Consider the following 14587-nt stretch of genomic DNA (forward strand, 5'->3'; position numbering starts at 1 on the left):
GTCTATCTTAACTGTTACCTGCCCCCCACACAAACGGTAACTGTAAAGATAACTTCTAATTTGGCAATCATCCTACCTTTTTTTTTTTTTTTTTTTTTTTTTTTTTAAGATAAGGGGCTCCTATTTGTGATCCTTGAACACAGTTCCTTGGATTTAGTCATATCTCAGTAAAGCTATGGAACAAAAAGAGGGGAAAAAGGGGAGTGGGTGGGAAGCCCTTTTCTGTGTCCCTGTGTATAAGAGGGAGAAGGACTGAGTTAAAAGAAAGAACTCCAGGGGCTGGAGAGACGGCTCAGAGGTTAGGAGCACTGGCTGTTCTTCCAGAGGTTCTGAGTTCAATTCCCAGCAACCACATGGTGACTAACAACCATCTGTAATGAGATTTGGTGCCCTCTTCTGGCCTGCAGGGACACATGCAAGCAGAAGCATAATACCGTATACATAATAAATAAATAAATCTTTTAAAAAAAAGAAAAAGAGAAAGAACTCCAGCTTGCCTGGTAGCTGGAGCCAATGGCCACATGAAGGGTCTGTGGATACAGGCAGTAACTAGTATGTAAGACAGTTTTGGGAGCCGGGTGGTGGTGGCACAGGCCTTTAATCCCAGCATTTGGGAGGCAGAGGCAGGTGGATCTTTGAGTTCAAGGCCAGCCTGGTTTACAGAGCAAGTTCCAAGGCAGCCAAGGATACACAGAGAAACCATGTCTCAAGAAAAAACCAAAACCAAATTAACCAACCAACCAAAAAAAAAAAAAAAAAAAAAAGTAATAAACCAACCCCCATATAAAAAAAGTTTTGGGTTTGATTGGTATCACACATACACATAGAACTGAAAATGAGAAGGTGGATCCAAGTTTGCTGTGAGAACATTTGGTAGCCACTTGAGGTAGGAGGCTGGTCCCTTCCAAGCTGTACAGGGGGCCCTTTGCAGGCAAAGGACCCCACTGGCACTTCAAGCCTGGCTGACAGGCAAAGGATGGTGGCCCTAAAGTCCCTCTGGACCTCAGTATCCCTTTCTCCATTACCAAGAGACAAGGCCAAGCCACGTGCTCACCGACTGGCTCTCCCTATTGGCACTGGCTCAGGCAACAGCAGGCTATGGGGAGAGCTTGGCCTAGCCCCCCTCCCTGGGAGCCAGCAGCACTGAGAAGGGTGGGTGGGAGGGTGTCGGGCTGCCCAGCTCTGACTCTCCTATCCCAAGAAGCCCTTTCAAAGGATTTCCTGGCAAAGTGCAAGGCTTCAATTCATTCAATTGCCTGGCCCGAGGCCCAGGATGTGGGGATGCTGGGAAGGCCCCACACCTCACCTCAACTGCCCCCGGTTTCCCGGGACCCCAGCGCGCAGGCCTCCCACTGGCCTCCTCCACCCAGCAGCAGCCACCCCATGCCCTGTGGAACCCAGGCACCCCGAATCCTTTCCTGTGGAGCAGATGGCCGCTCCAGAGGCTCAGGCTTGCTAAATCAGACATTTAAATCCCGTAATCCTCGGTGAGAGGCTGCCCAGAGGACAGCAGCAGGCCCGAGCCTGGAAGTAGGGTGGGTGAGGACTGTGTGCCAGCCCTGGCGGGAGGGAGGAGGGATGGTTGGTTCCCCAGTTATGAATGGAGGGACCACTCTCCCTTGTTGTCATGCAGCCCACAAACTGACCCAGTCCCTAGCTTTGTTCCTCTTCTGGAACCCCAGAACTCCACCCCCTGACCCCAACACTGTCTGGACTCAGGCGGCTGCCCCTCAAATTCATCCCCCGTAACCTGGGGGTCCAGGCAGCCTAGGCTGCTATCAACCCCTCAAAAACCATACAAGCGATAACAAAATTTTATTGTAAAATAAGAGATTGATATATAAAAGGGGGTATAAAAAGGGAGGGGGTGGTAAAGGCGGAAAGGGTAGGCAGAGTTCGACGACACTGATCCTGAGCGCAGGGGGGAAAGAAAATGGGTCTTGGTGGATACGGACCCTGAGAGCCCAAGATAGAATCTTACAGGGCGTAGGGTGGGGTGAAATTTCATTTTAGGTTGCCAGGGTCCAACAAGTGGCTGGATAGGATTTCGCTGGGCCAGCAGAGACCTGGCAACTACCAACCCATCCCCCAACAGGGGCCAGGAACCAGGGCTCACAGAAGGGACCGAGTCCTAGCCGCAAGGTATAAAAGCCTCATCACTGCACAGAGCCAACTGGAAACTTCAACCCCACCGACAAGAATTTTCTTCCTCTCTTCAAGACTCTCCTCAGGGTCAGAATCCTAAAAGCCGAGTTGGTGTATCCCACCACCCAAGCCACACAACGGCAGGAAAGGAGGGGGGGGGCTGGAGGTTGCTGACGGGGGGCAGAGGATGTCAGTCTGAATCAGGCCCCTCTCTCCTTGATCATTAGTTTTTTATGACGGGAGGTAGACTGTTCCTTCTTGGACTTCAGGTAGCTGTAGGAAGACAGGAGAGATGGTGTGATAGGAGGTAGCAGTTAGGGCTTTTCTCCTTGATCCAGTCTGGAAGGCTCTAGGTTGGAGGCCGGAAAAATGGGAACTTTTTTTTTGGTTCTTCGAGACAGGGTTTCTGTGTTATTTTGGTGCCTGTCCTGGATCTCGCTCTGTAGACCAGACCGGCCTCGAACTCACAGAGATATGCCTGGGCTCTGCCTCCCCCGAGTGCTGGGATTAAAAGTGTGCGCCACCCGCCGCCCGGTGGAAAAAATGGGAATTTAAGAATTTAAGATGGTCTCTACCATGGGTAGGTATACTCACAGAAAAGGTTGAAGTACTTCTGGGAATCAGTTTATCTCCCCTTTCACATCAGCACCAGCAAACCCCCCACCCCACCCCAGCCCCCCAGACAGGGTCTTGCTATGTAGCCCCTGGCTGGCCTGGAACTTGATATACACACACATTTATGAAGACTTCAAACTTCCAATAATGGCCTGACCTCTGCCTTCCTTACTGCTGAGGTTACAGGATAGTGACACCATACCTTATCCCTCATTCCACTTGATGAGGAAACTGAGCCTGAAATGGGGGTAAGTAGGCCTCACAGGGCCCATTAGCACTTGGCAGGGTAGAATAACCCCAGACTCCCGAAGAAGCATTCCCACCCAGCAGAATGAGCCTACTGTCTTTTACCAGAAACTCAGAGTAAGGTCAGGGTAGGGGCACCACAGCTGGGAGCCGCCTCCCGTCACTCACCTGGAGTGAGCCCTGCTGTCGCCTGACCCCTTTGCAGCATGAGCATCCTTGAACTCCAAGGCCTCATTCAGCTTTCGGAACATCTCGAAGCGGTCACGACCATGAATCTGCGACAAGGGTGGAGGGACGGGTACTAGGCAAAGCCACGGAACCACTTCCATGCCTTTGACAACTTTCTTTCTGAAAGTCGGTCCCCAACTTGAGATGGAATGACTTACAGTTTTTGGGGGGGACTTTATGATGGTGTGAAAGCAACAGGCATTCAGGAGAAAGTGTGCATCAAGTTTGGGCCTTTTCCAGTTAACGATAACATTGTAGGATGCCTGTTGATGCTGGCGACAGACAGCCCCAGCTCTCAACAGCACGATCACGAGGGGAAATTCAATCTGGGAAATGCGCTGTGCTGCTGGGCTGTGGAGTCCTGGAGGTTAGGTGGATCAAATGCACTGTGTGCCACCAGGAATCTAGGGCCTGGTGCATGCATGCTAGGTAAGTATCCCGAAACTGGGCTGTGTCCTTAAACCCAAATGTCCTTTTTGGATTATCTTTTTTTTTTTTTGCAAGCTTCAGATTTGCAGCTGCCACCCCCAGTTCTGAGATTACAGGTACGTGTCAACCATGCCTGGCTCTAAATGCATTTTTTACATATGGCATTTTCCTCTGTTGATGGGTTTGCCAGGACACGTTCCTATCTTAAGCAGAGGAGCACCTGTATTACGGTCTCAGTTGGTGTTCTCAAGTTAGGTACAAAGGAGAGCCGCTGTCTCGGAGGCATGACTGCCCACTGAGCATGTGCTCTGAAGCCCGTAGCTAGAGACAAAGCAGCTGAAAGAGAAATAGCATTTCCTGTACTAGACTCAGAACTTGAACCTGGCAGTAATTCTAGCTTGATACCTGCAAGAAGCATCGATAAAGGCAGTAATGGACACATCTTGTCATGCGAGTCCCCCAACCTTGGTACCTTAAGGGTGAAATATTCTCCATCAAGTGTCTTTTTCTTTGGCTGAGGAGAGGAGCTGGTGTTGGTGGGCAGTACTGTGAAAAAGGAAAGCAGAGACAAGAGGATGAATTTGGGGTGGGTGAAGTTGAACCCCATCCTCCACCTTCTTGGTCCTGCCCACTTACCTCGTTTAGCACTCCCTGGGGGAAGTTCTGGGCAAGGTTCTCCCTTTTTCCGGAAATTTTCTTCCTCCGTGCGACGGTCTCTCCCAGGACAGGCACAAATACGAACCTCAAAGCTGTTCCGTCCCAGCAGGTTCCCACTGCCCGGGATGAGAAGAGGGAAAACACAGGACTGTAAGAAAGCTGGTCCTTTTCTGAATATCAGTAAACCGGACCCTCAACCCCAGGGACACCGAGAAGCCACAGATAAGTGAAGTCCCCGAGCCAGAGAGGGAACTGAGGAGGAGACTTCATTATACAAACAGGGCAAGAGCTAAAGAGGGCTAGGCATGTGGTAGCGGGTGGGAGCCACGGTACAGAGACAGGCTGGGGAGGAACTGGGCGTAGCAGCGGCTTCCTACCTGGGGTCTTCCAGTGTGATGATGGTGAGGATAGGCCGGCGGTTCATGCCGCCCATGCAGGAGCTATTACACATGTAGTTGTAGTGGATGGTGGTACAGTCAGAGCCAACCTGGGGGAGGACACAGCACAGCACATAGGTCCCAGGCCAAGTCACTCCCCATCCCACCACAGGGAGCCTGCAGCAGCCAGGTCTACAGCCTCTAGAAAGCCTCAGTTTCAGTTGCTGAGTGGGGTCATCCCACCTGTTCTGCGTACCTCCTGGAGAAGAGGGTGCGAGATGAGAAGCCAGTGGGCTGGAGATGGGTTACAATACTTGCTTAGCATGTGTGAGGCTCGGGTTGTATCCCAAGCACGGTAATGGTGAGGGGACAGGACTCAGTCTCTCTGCCTCCCACCTGAGTGGCTACCGACAACCCCTTCCAGCTCTCTTCTCCCAGAGACCCTCTTGTTAAAGTAAACCTCAGGCTGGGTGTGGTAGTTCACACCTACAAGCCTATTACTCAGGAGTCTGAGGCAGGAGGGTTCCCATAAGGTCAACATCCATCAGTCTGGGCTAGAGCAAATCAAACCCTGTCTTCAAACAAATTCAAAAGAACAAACCTCAGGTGGTTCATATGGCACTACCACACTGTGCCGAAAAGTCTGCCTGTCATCCAGATACTCGGCACGCAAATTTCCTTCCACCCGGATAAGATGTTGAGGAGGAGCCAAGCCTAAGAGCAATCAAAAATGTCAGAGGCTGGGAGACCCTAGGCAACCAGTTCGAACCCCGTAGCCAGCCCGGAGTGCTCACCATCGCCATCGGAGCAGCGCTCGTGGTGAGGGCAGCGTCTCACAACTTCTGTCATGTGCTGTGACTTCTTGTAGATGGCCATGGCACGGACACGGGTGCCAGGCGGTGGGGTGGAGTTGACCCACAGCTGCACAGGGCATGTCTTTGCCAGCTGGCAGAAGAGCTTATTGAGGGGAGGGGAGTACTGTAAGAGAGGAGAATGAATCGAAGGTCAGGGGACAAGCCAACTTAGGAACAAGGTCGGGACGGGGATCTGAGCAACAACACTGCCGAGCAGCTACCGGATGCAGGTATCGTGGTGGAGGGCAGCCGGCAACGACAGGATCGGGCTACACACCAGCAGCTCTCATTTCCTTCTCTCTCTGTCTTGGGGTTTTCGAGACAGGGTTTCTCTGTGTAGCCCTGGCTGTCCTGGAACTTGCTCTGTAGACCAGGCTGGCCTCAAACTCACAGAGATCCACTTGCCTCTGCCTCCCAAGTGCTGGGATTAAATGTCTGCGCTGGCCTCTTTCTCTCTTTTTTTTTTCCTGAGAGGGGAATCTTACTATGTAGCCAAGGATGGCCTTGAACTTTTGTTCCTCCTGTCTTAGCCTCCCCAGTGCTGAAGTTATAGGTGTGTGTCACCCCACTGGGACCTGTTTTTTTAAGAAGGGGTCTTGCTATACTGCTCAGGCTGGCCTTCAGCAATCCTGCCTCACTCAACCTCCCCAACAGCTGGGACTCCACTGTATGCCACCGTGCTGGCTTCAGAAGAGTATTTTCAAAAGCCAAGAAAGGAATTCAAGGAAAGAAAGTTCCATGCCCCCTGGAGAGATGCAGAAACCCGGAGAAGGATAAAAGGCAAAGGTCCAGGGGGAAATTAAACCCCGAGACATACATCAAAGTCCACCCCCAAAACCTAGACAGAAAAAACAGGCATGGAAAGGTCACATGAAAGTCAACGCCTGGGGGCCACTGACCGTGCATGTGACAGATTTGGCTGTCCCTGAGTGCAGGAAGCCCAGACGGAAACCATATTTTCCCTGGTAGGTTTTCTGGGATGGGACAGAAGACGAAAGGGGCCAAGGAGTGGCTGGTGCAGGGGCCACCGGCATGGGAGCCTCTGGTACAGGGTCCTCGGCGGCAGAGGTCGCTGCTGACACTTGGAGGGTCTCATCTGGGCCTTCTAACCAGTTTGCAACATCCTGGGACAGGAACAGATCCTCCATGGAATTAGAGGACAGCGAGGTGGACTGTGGATGGGCCAAAGGAGAACTTCAATTCTGTGCTCTCAGTCCACCATCCACCCAGCCCTCCCAGCCCTCCAGCCCCGTTCTGCCCTGGTCCTTACCAGAACGTTGTTTTGAGGAAGTCTGTAAGACAAGAGCAGAGAGTTAGCACTACTGACCGCCTTTTTTTGTGGACAGGATCTCACTTATCCCAGGCTGGCCTTGAACTTGCTGTGTAGTTGAGGATGACCTCAAACTTTGGATCCCCCTGCCTCCACCTCCCAAACGCAGGGATTATAGGCACCCAACCCCATATCTTGTTTTAGCACTGCTGTTTTTGTTTATCCTAGGCCTCTGCTGGCAGACAGGGTGCTTAGGGTGGGGGAGGGTTGGTGTACCTTAGGGGCCCCATGAGATCTACTCACAGTTTCCATAAGTCTGAAAATGTCTCCTGACTCAGAGGGGGCTCAATGCTGAGGTCTGACTGTGGCTCCTCCATGGCAGTATCCAACAAGTCAGCCAGGCTTCTGTGAGAAGAAAGGTAAGGGCCAGGTCTGAGACAGTCTGTGAGGGGACACCACTTCCAGAGCAGCAGGGAGTGGGCAGCTCTTCTGTCTCTTCCCAGGTTGCCCTGACCTCTGACCAGATTCACGTTAGGCACTTCCCACCTCACGAGCTCTCCTCCACCCACAGCCTACAACTCTCCTCCTTCCCTCTGGGAAAGCACCACCCCCCCCCCCCCCCCCCCCCCCCCCCCCCGTTATCACTCATCTCACACACGATCCCATTGTTCACACCCTCTTTAGGGCAAATCTCCAAGAATGACCACCAGTGTCCCACCTGTTCTCTCGGGACAGCTCCCCAACCCCTTACAAATCCCTGCAGAATCAGCATGTCCCTACAGCCTTCCTCTCCTTGGGCCCTAGCCAGCTTCCCCGGCTCAGTCGGTGGTGACTCCTTCTGCAAGAGCAAGGTTCCTGTTGCTCTTCTCCCTGTGGCTACGAGGCAGGCTCTTCCTTATCTTGTATGCCATAGCTCCTCAGGAATGCTCAGTCGCAGCCAGCCAATCTCCATCAGGCCACACCATGATATTCTTCATAGCACTTAAGCTGTATGGTACTTTCTCTTACTCATTATCATTATTATTATTAGCCTTGTAGCTATGATCTTACTTTCTCCCAGGTTGGCTTTCAAGCGGCCGCACTAGGCTATCCTTAAAACAAAAATTACTTCCTTATTTAAACATTTACTTATTTGTTGTAAGTGTACTTGTGTGTGTGCCAAGTCGAGTGTGGAGATCAGACTGCAGGATTTGGTTCCCCCCCTTCCACAAGGTGGGTTCTGGGGACAAAATTCAGGTGTCAGGATTAACTACCAGGGCCCTCTGGCCAGCGCCCCGGGACATCACACGTTCCCTTTCTCTCTAACAATACAGACAGACATTCCAGGACAATTGCTGTTAATGCTGATTCTAATCTTAACATGACTTCCACTTTCCTGTAGCTTGAGCCCGTTTCATTTACTTAGGAGTTGGAGAAATCTCTTCCCATGGGCTATCCTATTTGTCTGACAGTCACACCTGCCACTTAACTGGTGACCTGCAGAGGACACACAGAAGGCAAAGGAATGAGCTTTGGTTAAAGATGGCCTCCCAACAATCCGGTTCACCACAGGCTCTTCTGTACAGCTCTCTTGTCAAGGCAGGTCTTAGCTGACGAAAACCAACGGCAGGACACTGTAGCCCTTCACTCTGAGCACCGAGGCGGCTATGGAAAGCGGTGAGGGAGACCCAGAGCCTCTTCAGATTAATAATTAAAACCACAGACGTTTATGAGAGGACGTTCAGAAGCCAAAGGTCCCGAGCTGGACATTTCACTCTTACATTTACTTTAAGATCCTACCTATCTGAAAGGGCTACCTTTTGGCCTTTTCATTTCCTTGAGATCTGACCTTGGGGGAGCTCGATGGTAGACTATTTACTTAGCTTGTGAAGTCCCAGGTTCAGCGCCCCTCACCCTTGCCACCAGTAATACATGTGTGCACATACACAGACACACAGACAGACAGACAGACAGACAGACACACACACGTAAACAGAGACAAGTGCCTGGCGTATTAAGGGCTCAGCAATGTTAATGTGACGGCCTCCTTTGCTCTATGCGCCAGTGGGGCTCCTGTGGTACCAACTGCTCCCCATTAATCCAGTTCACCTCGTCAGGGAACTGTGCTGTGTGTGTGCTGGGATGGCTGTCCAATGTCTCAGTCTTCCTTCGAGGCTGCCTCACAAGACATAGGAGGTCTCCTTGCTCTATCACCCAGGTCATTAGGAGTAACTATGTTTTCAGGGTTTCCTGACAAAGAGCAGTTGCCAATATGGACCCCTTTGATTAGGTACTTATTAGGAGGCCGCGATAGTAAGATTTTATCCAGCCAATGGTCATGAAGGCTGGATGTTTAAGAAAATGCCGGGTGGGAAGGTAATAAAGCCGGAAGAGGCCGGCTACTTTCAGGGACTCACTCATTTGATCCCGAGAAAGCTAGGCAGGAGCTATTAACAGATGGAGGAAGAGTTAAGGGAATGAAGTCATTTATCCAGGATCTTCAAGCTGAGGCAGGATGGCTGGAAGGGTTCAAGGCTTGTCTATGGCAACCTTCCAACCCGCCAAACCAAAGCAAACAAACGCCATTGGCTGCCGCCGCCGCCGCCGCCGCCGCCGCCGCCGCCACCACCACCACCACCAAAGGAAGGGAACCCGGGAACCCGGAAGCCACACCCTACTCTGAACAAGATTATTCTCCTAATGTTTCAGAGTTTAGTATAAAAATCTTCTGGAGCTTGCTGTGTAGCTTGGTGGCAGAGTTCTTGCCTCCTATGTCCAAGGCCCTGGGTTCAACTCCCAGTGCTGGAAAAAAAAAGTCAGGGATACACTGTTGGTTCTAAAAAGCAACGAGGCAGTGTCTGGGGTGGCTGAAAGCAGGCTTCTCCCTACTCAGCAAAACCACTTCCAGGTACACTTCCTAGAAAAGCTGACATGGCCAGCAGGCGGCCTGCACCCAAAAACACCCCTCTCAGTGGTCCTCTGGATGCGGAGCTAGAGAAATCACAACGGAATCCACTGGTGGGAAAGGTACAAATAAAACACGGTTCTGAAAAAATGCTTCGGAAATCTATCGGGTGAAAAATATAATCTGCAGAAAAACTCAAAATATGGGTCCATGACTGGCTACCAAGCCTGCTTACCCCCAAAACTCATGTACACACACACACACACACACACACACACACACACACACACACACACATACATCGCAGCTAAATAAATAAAAGCACACCATTATTTTCATTTACTTTCATCTTCTATTTTGAGAGTCTCTGTAGACTGGCTACACGGCAATTCTCCTGTCGTAGTTTCCTAAGTGTTGAGATTACAGGTGTGAGCCACTACATCTAGTTTAGAACTCTTTTCTTTCCTTCTTTTTGGTTTTTCAAGACAAGAGTTTCTCTGTGTAGCCCTGGCTGTCTTAGAACTTGCTCTGTAGACCAGGTTGGCCTTGAACTCACAGAGATCCACCTGCCTCTGCCTTCCAAGTGCTGGGATTAAAGTTGTGCACCACCACTGTCCAGCAAGACTACTTATTTTATAAACATTTATGGAAACCTGTGAAAGACAGGGCAAGCAAAAATTCACAAACCTATGAAAGTCTCAGGAAGGGAGTTCATGGGACTCTGGCTGACCACCAGACAAGGCTTTAGCTTTATTAAACAAGAGGGTGGAGGTAGAGAGAGAGCGCAAGCGCATACATTGTTTATGTAACTAAAATGTGGAAACGAGAAAATATTCAATGTTTGCTTGGTAACTTTTCAAATAGCCTTGTAACCAACCCTCTCCTACACCAAGACAAAGACACTTGGCTCATTCCATCAGCTAAAGACAGAAAAATAAGCAAAAAACCAAAACAACAAACCAAAACAAAACCAACAAAATGTAAAGACGTTACTTTTCCCTAGAAGTTTACCAGTTTTATGTGTAGGTCTTGAATCCCACCAAGTTAACACTAAGGAGTCAAGGTTACTTTCGTCCCTTCCAAGGTGACTTTCTCTAATGAGTCAACACTTGGATACATCACTTTTGGAATTTATTCTGCGCCCCTGTCCCTTTCTTGAGACGGTCTCACAATGCATTGCAGGCCGGCCTTATTCGCTCCTGGACTGCCTTAACTGCCATAGCGCTGGATTCTAGGCACTCAGATTGTTCCACATCATAAACATAACGGAAATAAAGGGATGGAAAAAGGCCGACCGAGGTCTAGTCAACTGCCATTTCTCTCCTGTTGAAGCATTCACAGGACTTTCATGTGAATTACAGAGATTTGTTTGATACACAGCAACCCATGGACAAATCATATTTGGTCAAGATAGACTGACTCATCCTTTTGTTTTTGTGGTTCTGGGGTTTAAACCCAGGCTTCAGGCATGCTAGGTGAAATACTCTACCACATATATCTCCAACTGTTTGGTTTTTCTGAGACAAGGTTTTGCTATGCAGCCCAGGATGGTTTCCAAATCCTCTTGCCTCAGCATCCTCGGAGTTCTAGCACTCCAGGCTAGCGCACTGACCCTTCCAGTATAAACGCCTCCTAGGTCTGATTTGCTAACACATGTTAATTTTTGTACTTCTTTTTTTAAAATTAACTCATTTATTTTAGGTGCATTGGTGTTTTGCCTGTATGTACGTCTGTGTGAGGGTGTTGGGTCCCCTGGAACTGGAGTTACAGACAACTGTGAGCTGCCAGATGGGTCCTGGGAATTGAACCTGGGTCCTGTGGAAGAGCAGCCAGTGCTCTTAACTGTTGAGCCATCTCTCCAGTCCCTGAACTTCTTTTTGAGACACTGTCTAATTCATCCCAAGTTGGTCTAGAACTACAGAGCCATGGATGACCTTGAACTTCAGTTCCTTCTGTGTCTACTTCTTAAGCATGTGTGTGTGTGTGTGTGTGTGTGTGTGTTTTATTTTATTTTATTTTATTTTTTTAAGATTTATTATGTATACAGTATTCTGTCTGCATGCCAGAAGAGGGCATCAAATCCCATTATAGATGGTTGTGAGCCACCATGTGGGTGCTGGGAATTGAACTCAGGACCTCTGGAAGAGCAGCTAGTGCTCTTAACCTCTGAGCCATCTCTCCAGCCCGTGTGTGTGTTTTAAAGACAGGGTCTCACTGTATTGCTCAGGCTGAACTCCCTGTATGCATCAGACGCTGGTTTGGAACTTGAGATCCTCCCACTTCTGGCTTTCTAATGCTTCTAAACTGCCACCGTGTAATGCAGTCCAGTGTCTGCGCTGAACATTAACACATTCAGCTTCCTTTTTCTTTTTGCGATAGTGTCTCACTGCGTAGCCCTGGCTGTCCTGGAACTCTCTCTATTGAGACCAGGCTGGCCCCGAACTCACAAGATACCTGCCTGCCTCTGCCTCCCTAGCGCTGGGATTAAACGTTAGCAGCATCCTGTCTAGCCTGGCTCCAACACTATAACATTTATTTGAATAGCATTTACATTACACAGTCTTAAGTAAGCTACAGATGATTTAAGCATGGATTATAGGCGTATACTACCCATCCTTAATCCCAACTCCCCTGCACTAAATTATTCAGAGAAACTGAAGACCTTTGTAAAAAAAGCCTAGCTCTTGAAGTTGTTTTTGTAAAAAAGGCAAACAAAATTTACATATCTTTACATTCGTAAACAGGGGAGGGGCTCAGGGGCACTCCCTTTTTGGCTTTGGATTGGAAATCTTTTCACATTCAGAGTCCAGTCAAGGGATTGCAAGAGCTGGGAGGCTATCTGCATAACAAAATAGCCCTGGGACATCCGGTCTAACCTTCACTCACTCGGGTTCCCTTCCCGTCTAAAACACCAAGGATAGTCATTTCTATACTTCTCTATAAACCTGAATTTCTAGTCTGCCATTGAATTTTATACCTGTAGCCAGGAAAAAACATTTTGTTTTGTTTTTTTTTTTCCGGTCTATCAATCGTTCACTTATTTTGTCCCTTCAGAGGGACAAAAAGAAATTTATTCCCCTTCCCAAGTGCTGTGTGGAGATACTTAAGAAAAAGAAAAAAGACGCACAATATCTAGTGCGCGACAAGAAATTGTAATAAAATGACCTGCTCTATAGATGGACAATGCAGGACCAGGGGATAGTCTATCCTGGAAGAGTCCTGCGCAGGTCGACTGCACTTAGGATCTCCGGGCGCCCGCGGCCAAGGCACGCCCCTTCCGCTTTCAGGACGTGTGGAATGCGTTCGGCAAGGGAATGGCTCACCCCAAAACCGGATACTCGGTAATTTGTTTTTCCGGCACCAAAAAACGACCTATCCTCGCACTCTTTTAAATAAACACCTCCTCCTTTGCAAAAGCAAGCAAGTAATCCAGGAAAACGCGATGATCGAGGATAGCAGTTTTCCTCAAGCAATCGCACCAGCCTAGAATACATTTTTTTCCTCCTTTCTGCTCCCCTCTCGTCGAGTGAGCAGTGAGTTGCTCCGGGGAAAAAAAAAAAAAAAAAAAAGAAACCGGAAATATGCTCCTGCAAGCGGCAGAAATGCAAATGTGGAGCCAAACAATAACAGGGTCGGCGGGCCTTTCAGACCAAGAGATCTCAGTCGGTTCCCAGGGCAAACACTTCTCATTGTCAAGACTAACAGTTTTTTGGTTTTTTTTTTTGGATTTTCTTCGACTAGTAGGGTTGGGGTGCAGCTGGAAAAAAAAAAATCACTCCCGGGACAAAGGTCCGGAAGTTGCGGGACCGTAGCAGCTCTGGCTTCCCGAGTCACCCCGATTTAATTAAGGAATGGAGCCCGAGGTTTCAGTAGGATGCTGTGGGCTCTAAAGTCTTAAGCTATGGATCTCGAATCACGGTGCTTCGTGCATGTTATTTCTGGGGCTTCCACCGCCCACGCAGCGACTAGATAGGTGTGCATCTGGGGTGGCAGAGAGAAAACCCCTTAGGCCGTCTCAGCGCCCCCCAAATCCCCTATCTACTTTTCAGGTGTTCGGCTGGTTGGTCCTAGGAGCCCCATCATCTACATCATCTCCAACACTGCAGTCCTGTTCATCCCGCCAGCCAAACTCTCATTGCCCCCACCTCGCCCAAGCCGGCTGAGTTCCCCCCCCACTTCCCCACCCCCAAACCCCACGATTCTCTCTAGCCTCAGATTATGCGAACCGAGAGCCGGTGACTCAGAGAGGACTCATCAGGCTCAGTCGGTAACTTACCGGGTCTCCAGGGGAGCGTGTCACTCTGCTGGAAAGGAGGTTCCGGACCCGGATGCCAGGTGCCCCCAGATCCCGGTAGCTACCTGCAGCCAGTGGCACTGGACTCAAGCACAAAACTTTTAGTATGAGCACATGGGAGGGGAAAGTCCCTATCCCAGCAACCCCCGCGAGACTGCTGGCAAAAAGCTGGATAGTCGCCATGACAAGTAAGGGCAAGTCATTCTGTGGGTGGAGGGTAAGAAACGGAATGGGGGGCAGCTGCTGAGTCAGGATTCTCCCTGCGTTGTTGCTATCCATAGGAACGCGTTGTGAAAAGTACTCTAAGACAGAGTTGCGAGGACAAAAATCGGTGGAAACCGTTTCGGGAGAGCGCGGAACACTGCTCTTTCCTATCTAGCTGGATAGTCGTAATCGTCTTCTTTTTGGCTTTTTGAAACAGGGTCTTTGTAGCTAGAGCTGGCCTCGAACTCGCGGCAATCCAACTGCTTTAGCCTCCCAAGTACAGGGATGAGCCAACACCGGCAGCTAAGTTGTGTTTTTTTTTTTTTTTTTTTTTTTTTTTTTGTTTTGTTTTTCCTCATCAGCTAAAATGTCACTTAGAAAGGC

General features: G+C 49.7%; 1 protein-coding gene across 1 annotated transcript; it reads right to left on the minus strand.

Annotated features, from left to right (window-relative positions):
* Positions 1 to 1796: 1796 nt before the first annotated feature.
* On the minus strand, positions 1797 to 14336 carry Tp53 (tumor protein p53). Its single transcript, XM_052756670.1, is given in 13 exon segments — positions 1797 to 2359; positions 2361 to 2418; positions 3175 to 3281; positions 4136 to 4209; positions 4300 to 4436; positions 4698 to 4807; positions 5299 to 5411; positions 5492 to 5675; positions 6451 to 6723; positions 6822 to 6843; positions 7125 to 7226; positions 8223 to 8297; positions 13982 to 14336. Coding segments are annotated over 11 exon segments (1176 nt in total). The 5' UTR covers positions 7199 to 7226; positions 8223 to 8297; positions 13982 to 14336; the 3' UTR covers positions 1797 to 2335.
* Between the last annotated feature and the right edge of the window lie 251 nt (positions 14337 to 14587).

This window comes from Peromyscus californicus, unplaced genomic scaffold (assembly GCF_007827085.1).
Source record: "Peromyscus californicus insignis strain IS unplaced genomic scaffold, ASM782708v3 Scaffold_3__1_contigs__length_106647218, whole genome shotgun sequence".
Classification (NCBI taxonomy): domain Eukaryota; kingdom Metazoa; phylum Chordata; class Mammalia; order Rodentia; family Cricetidae; genus Peromyscus; species Peromyscus californicus.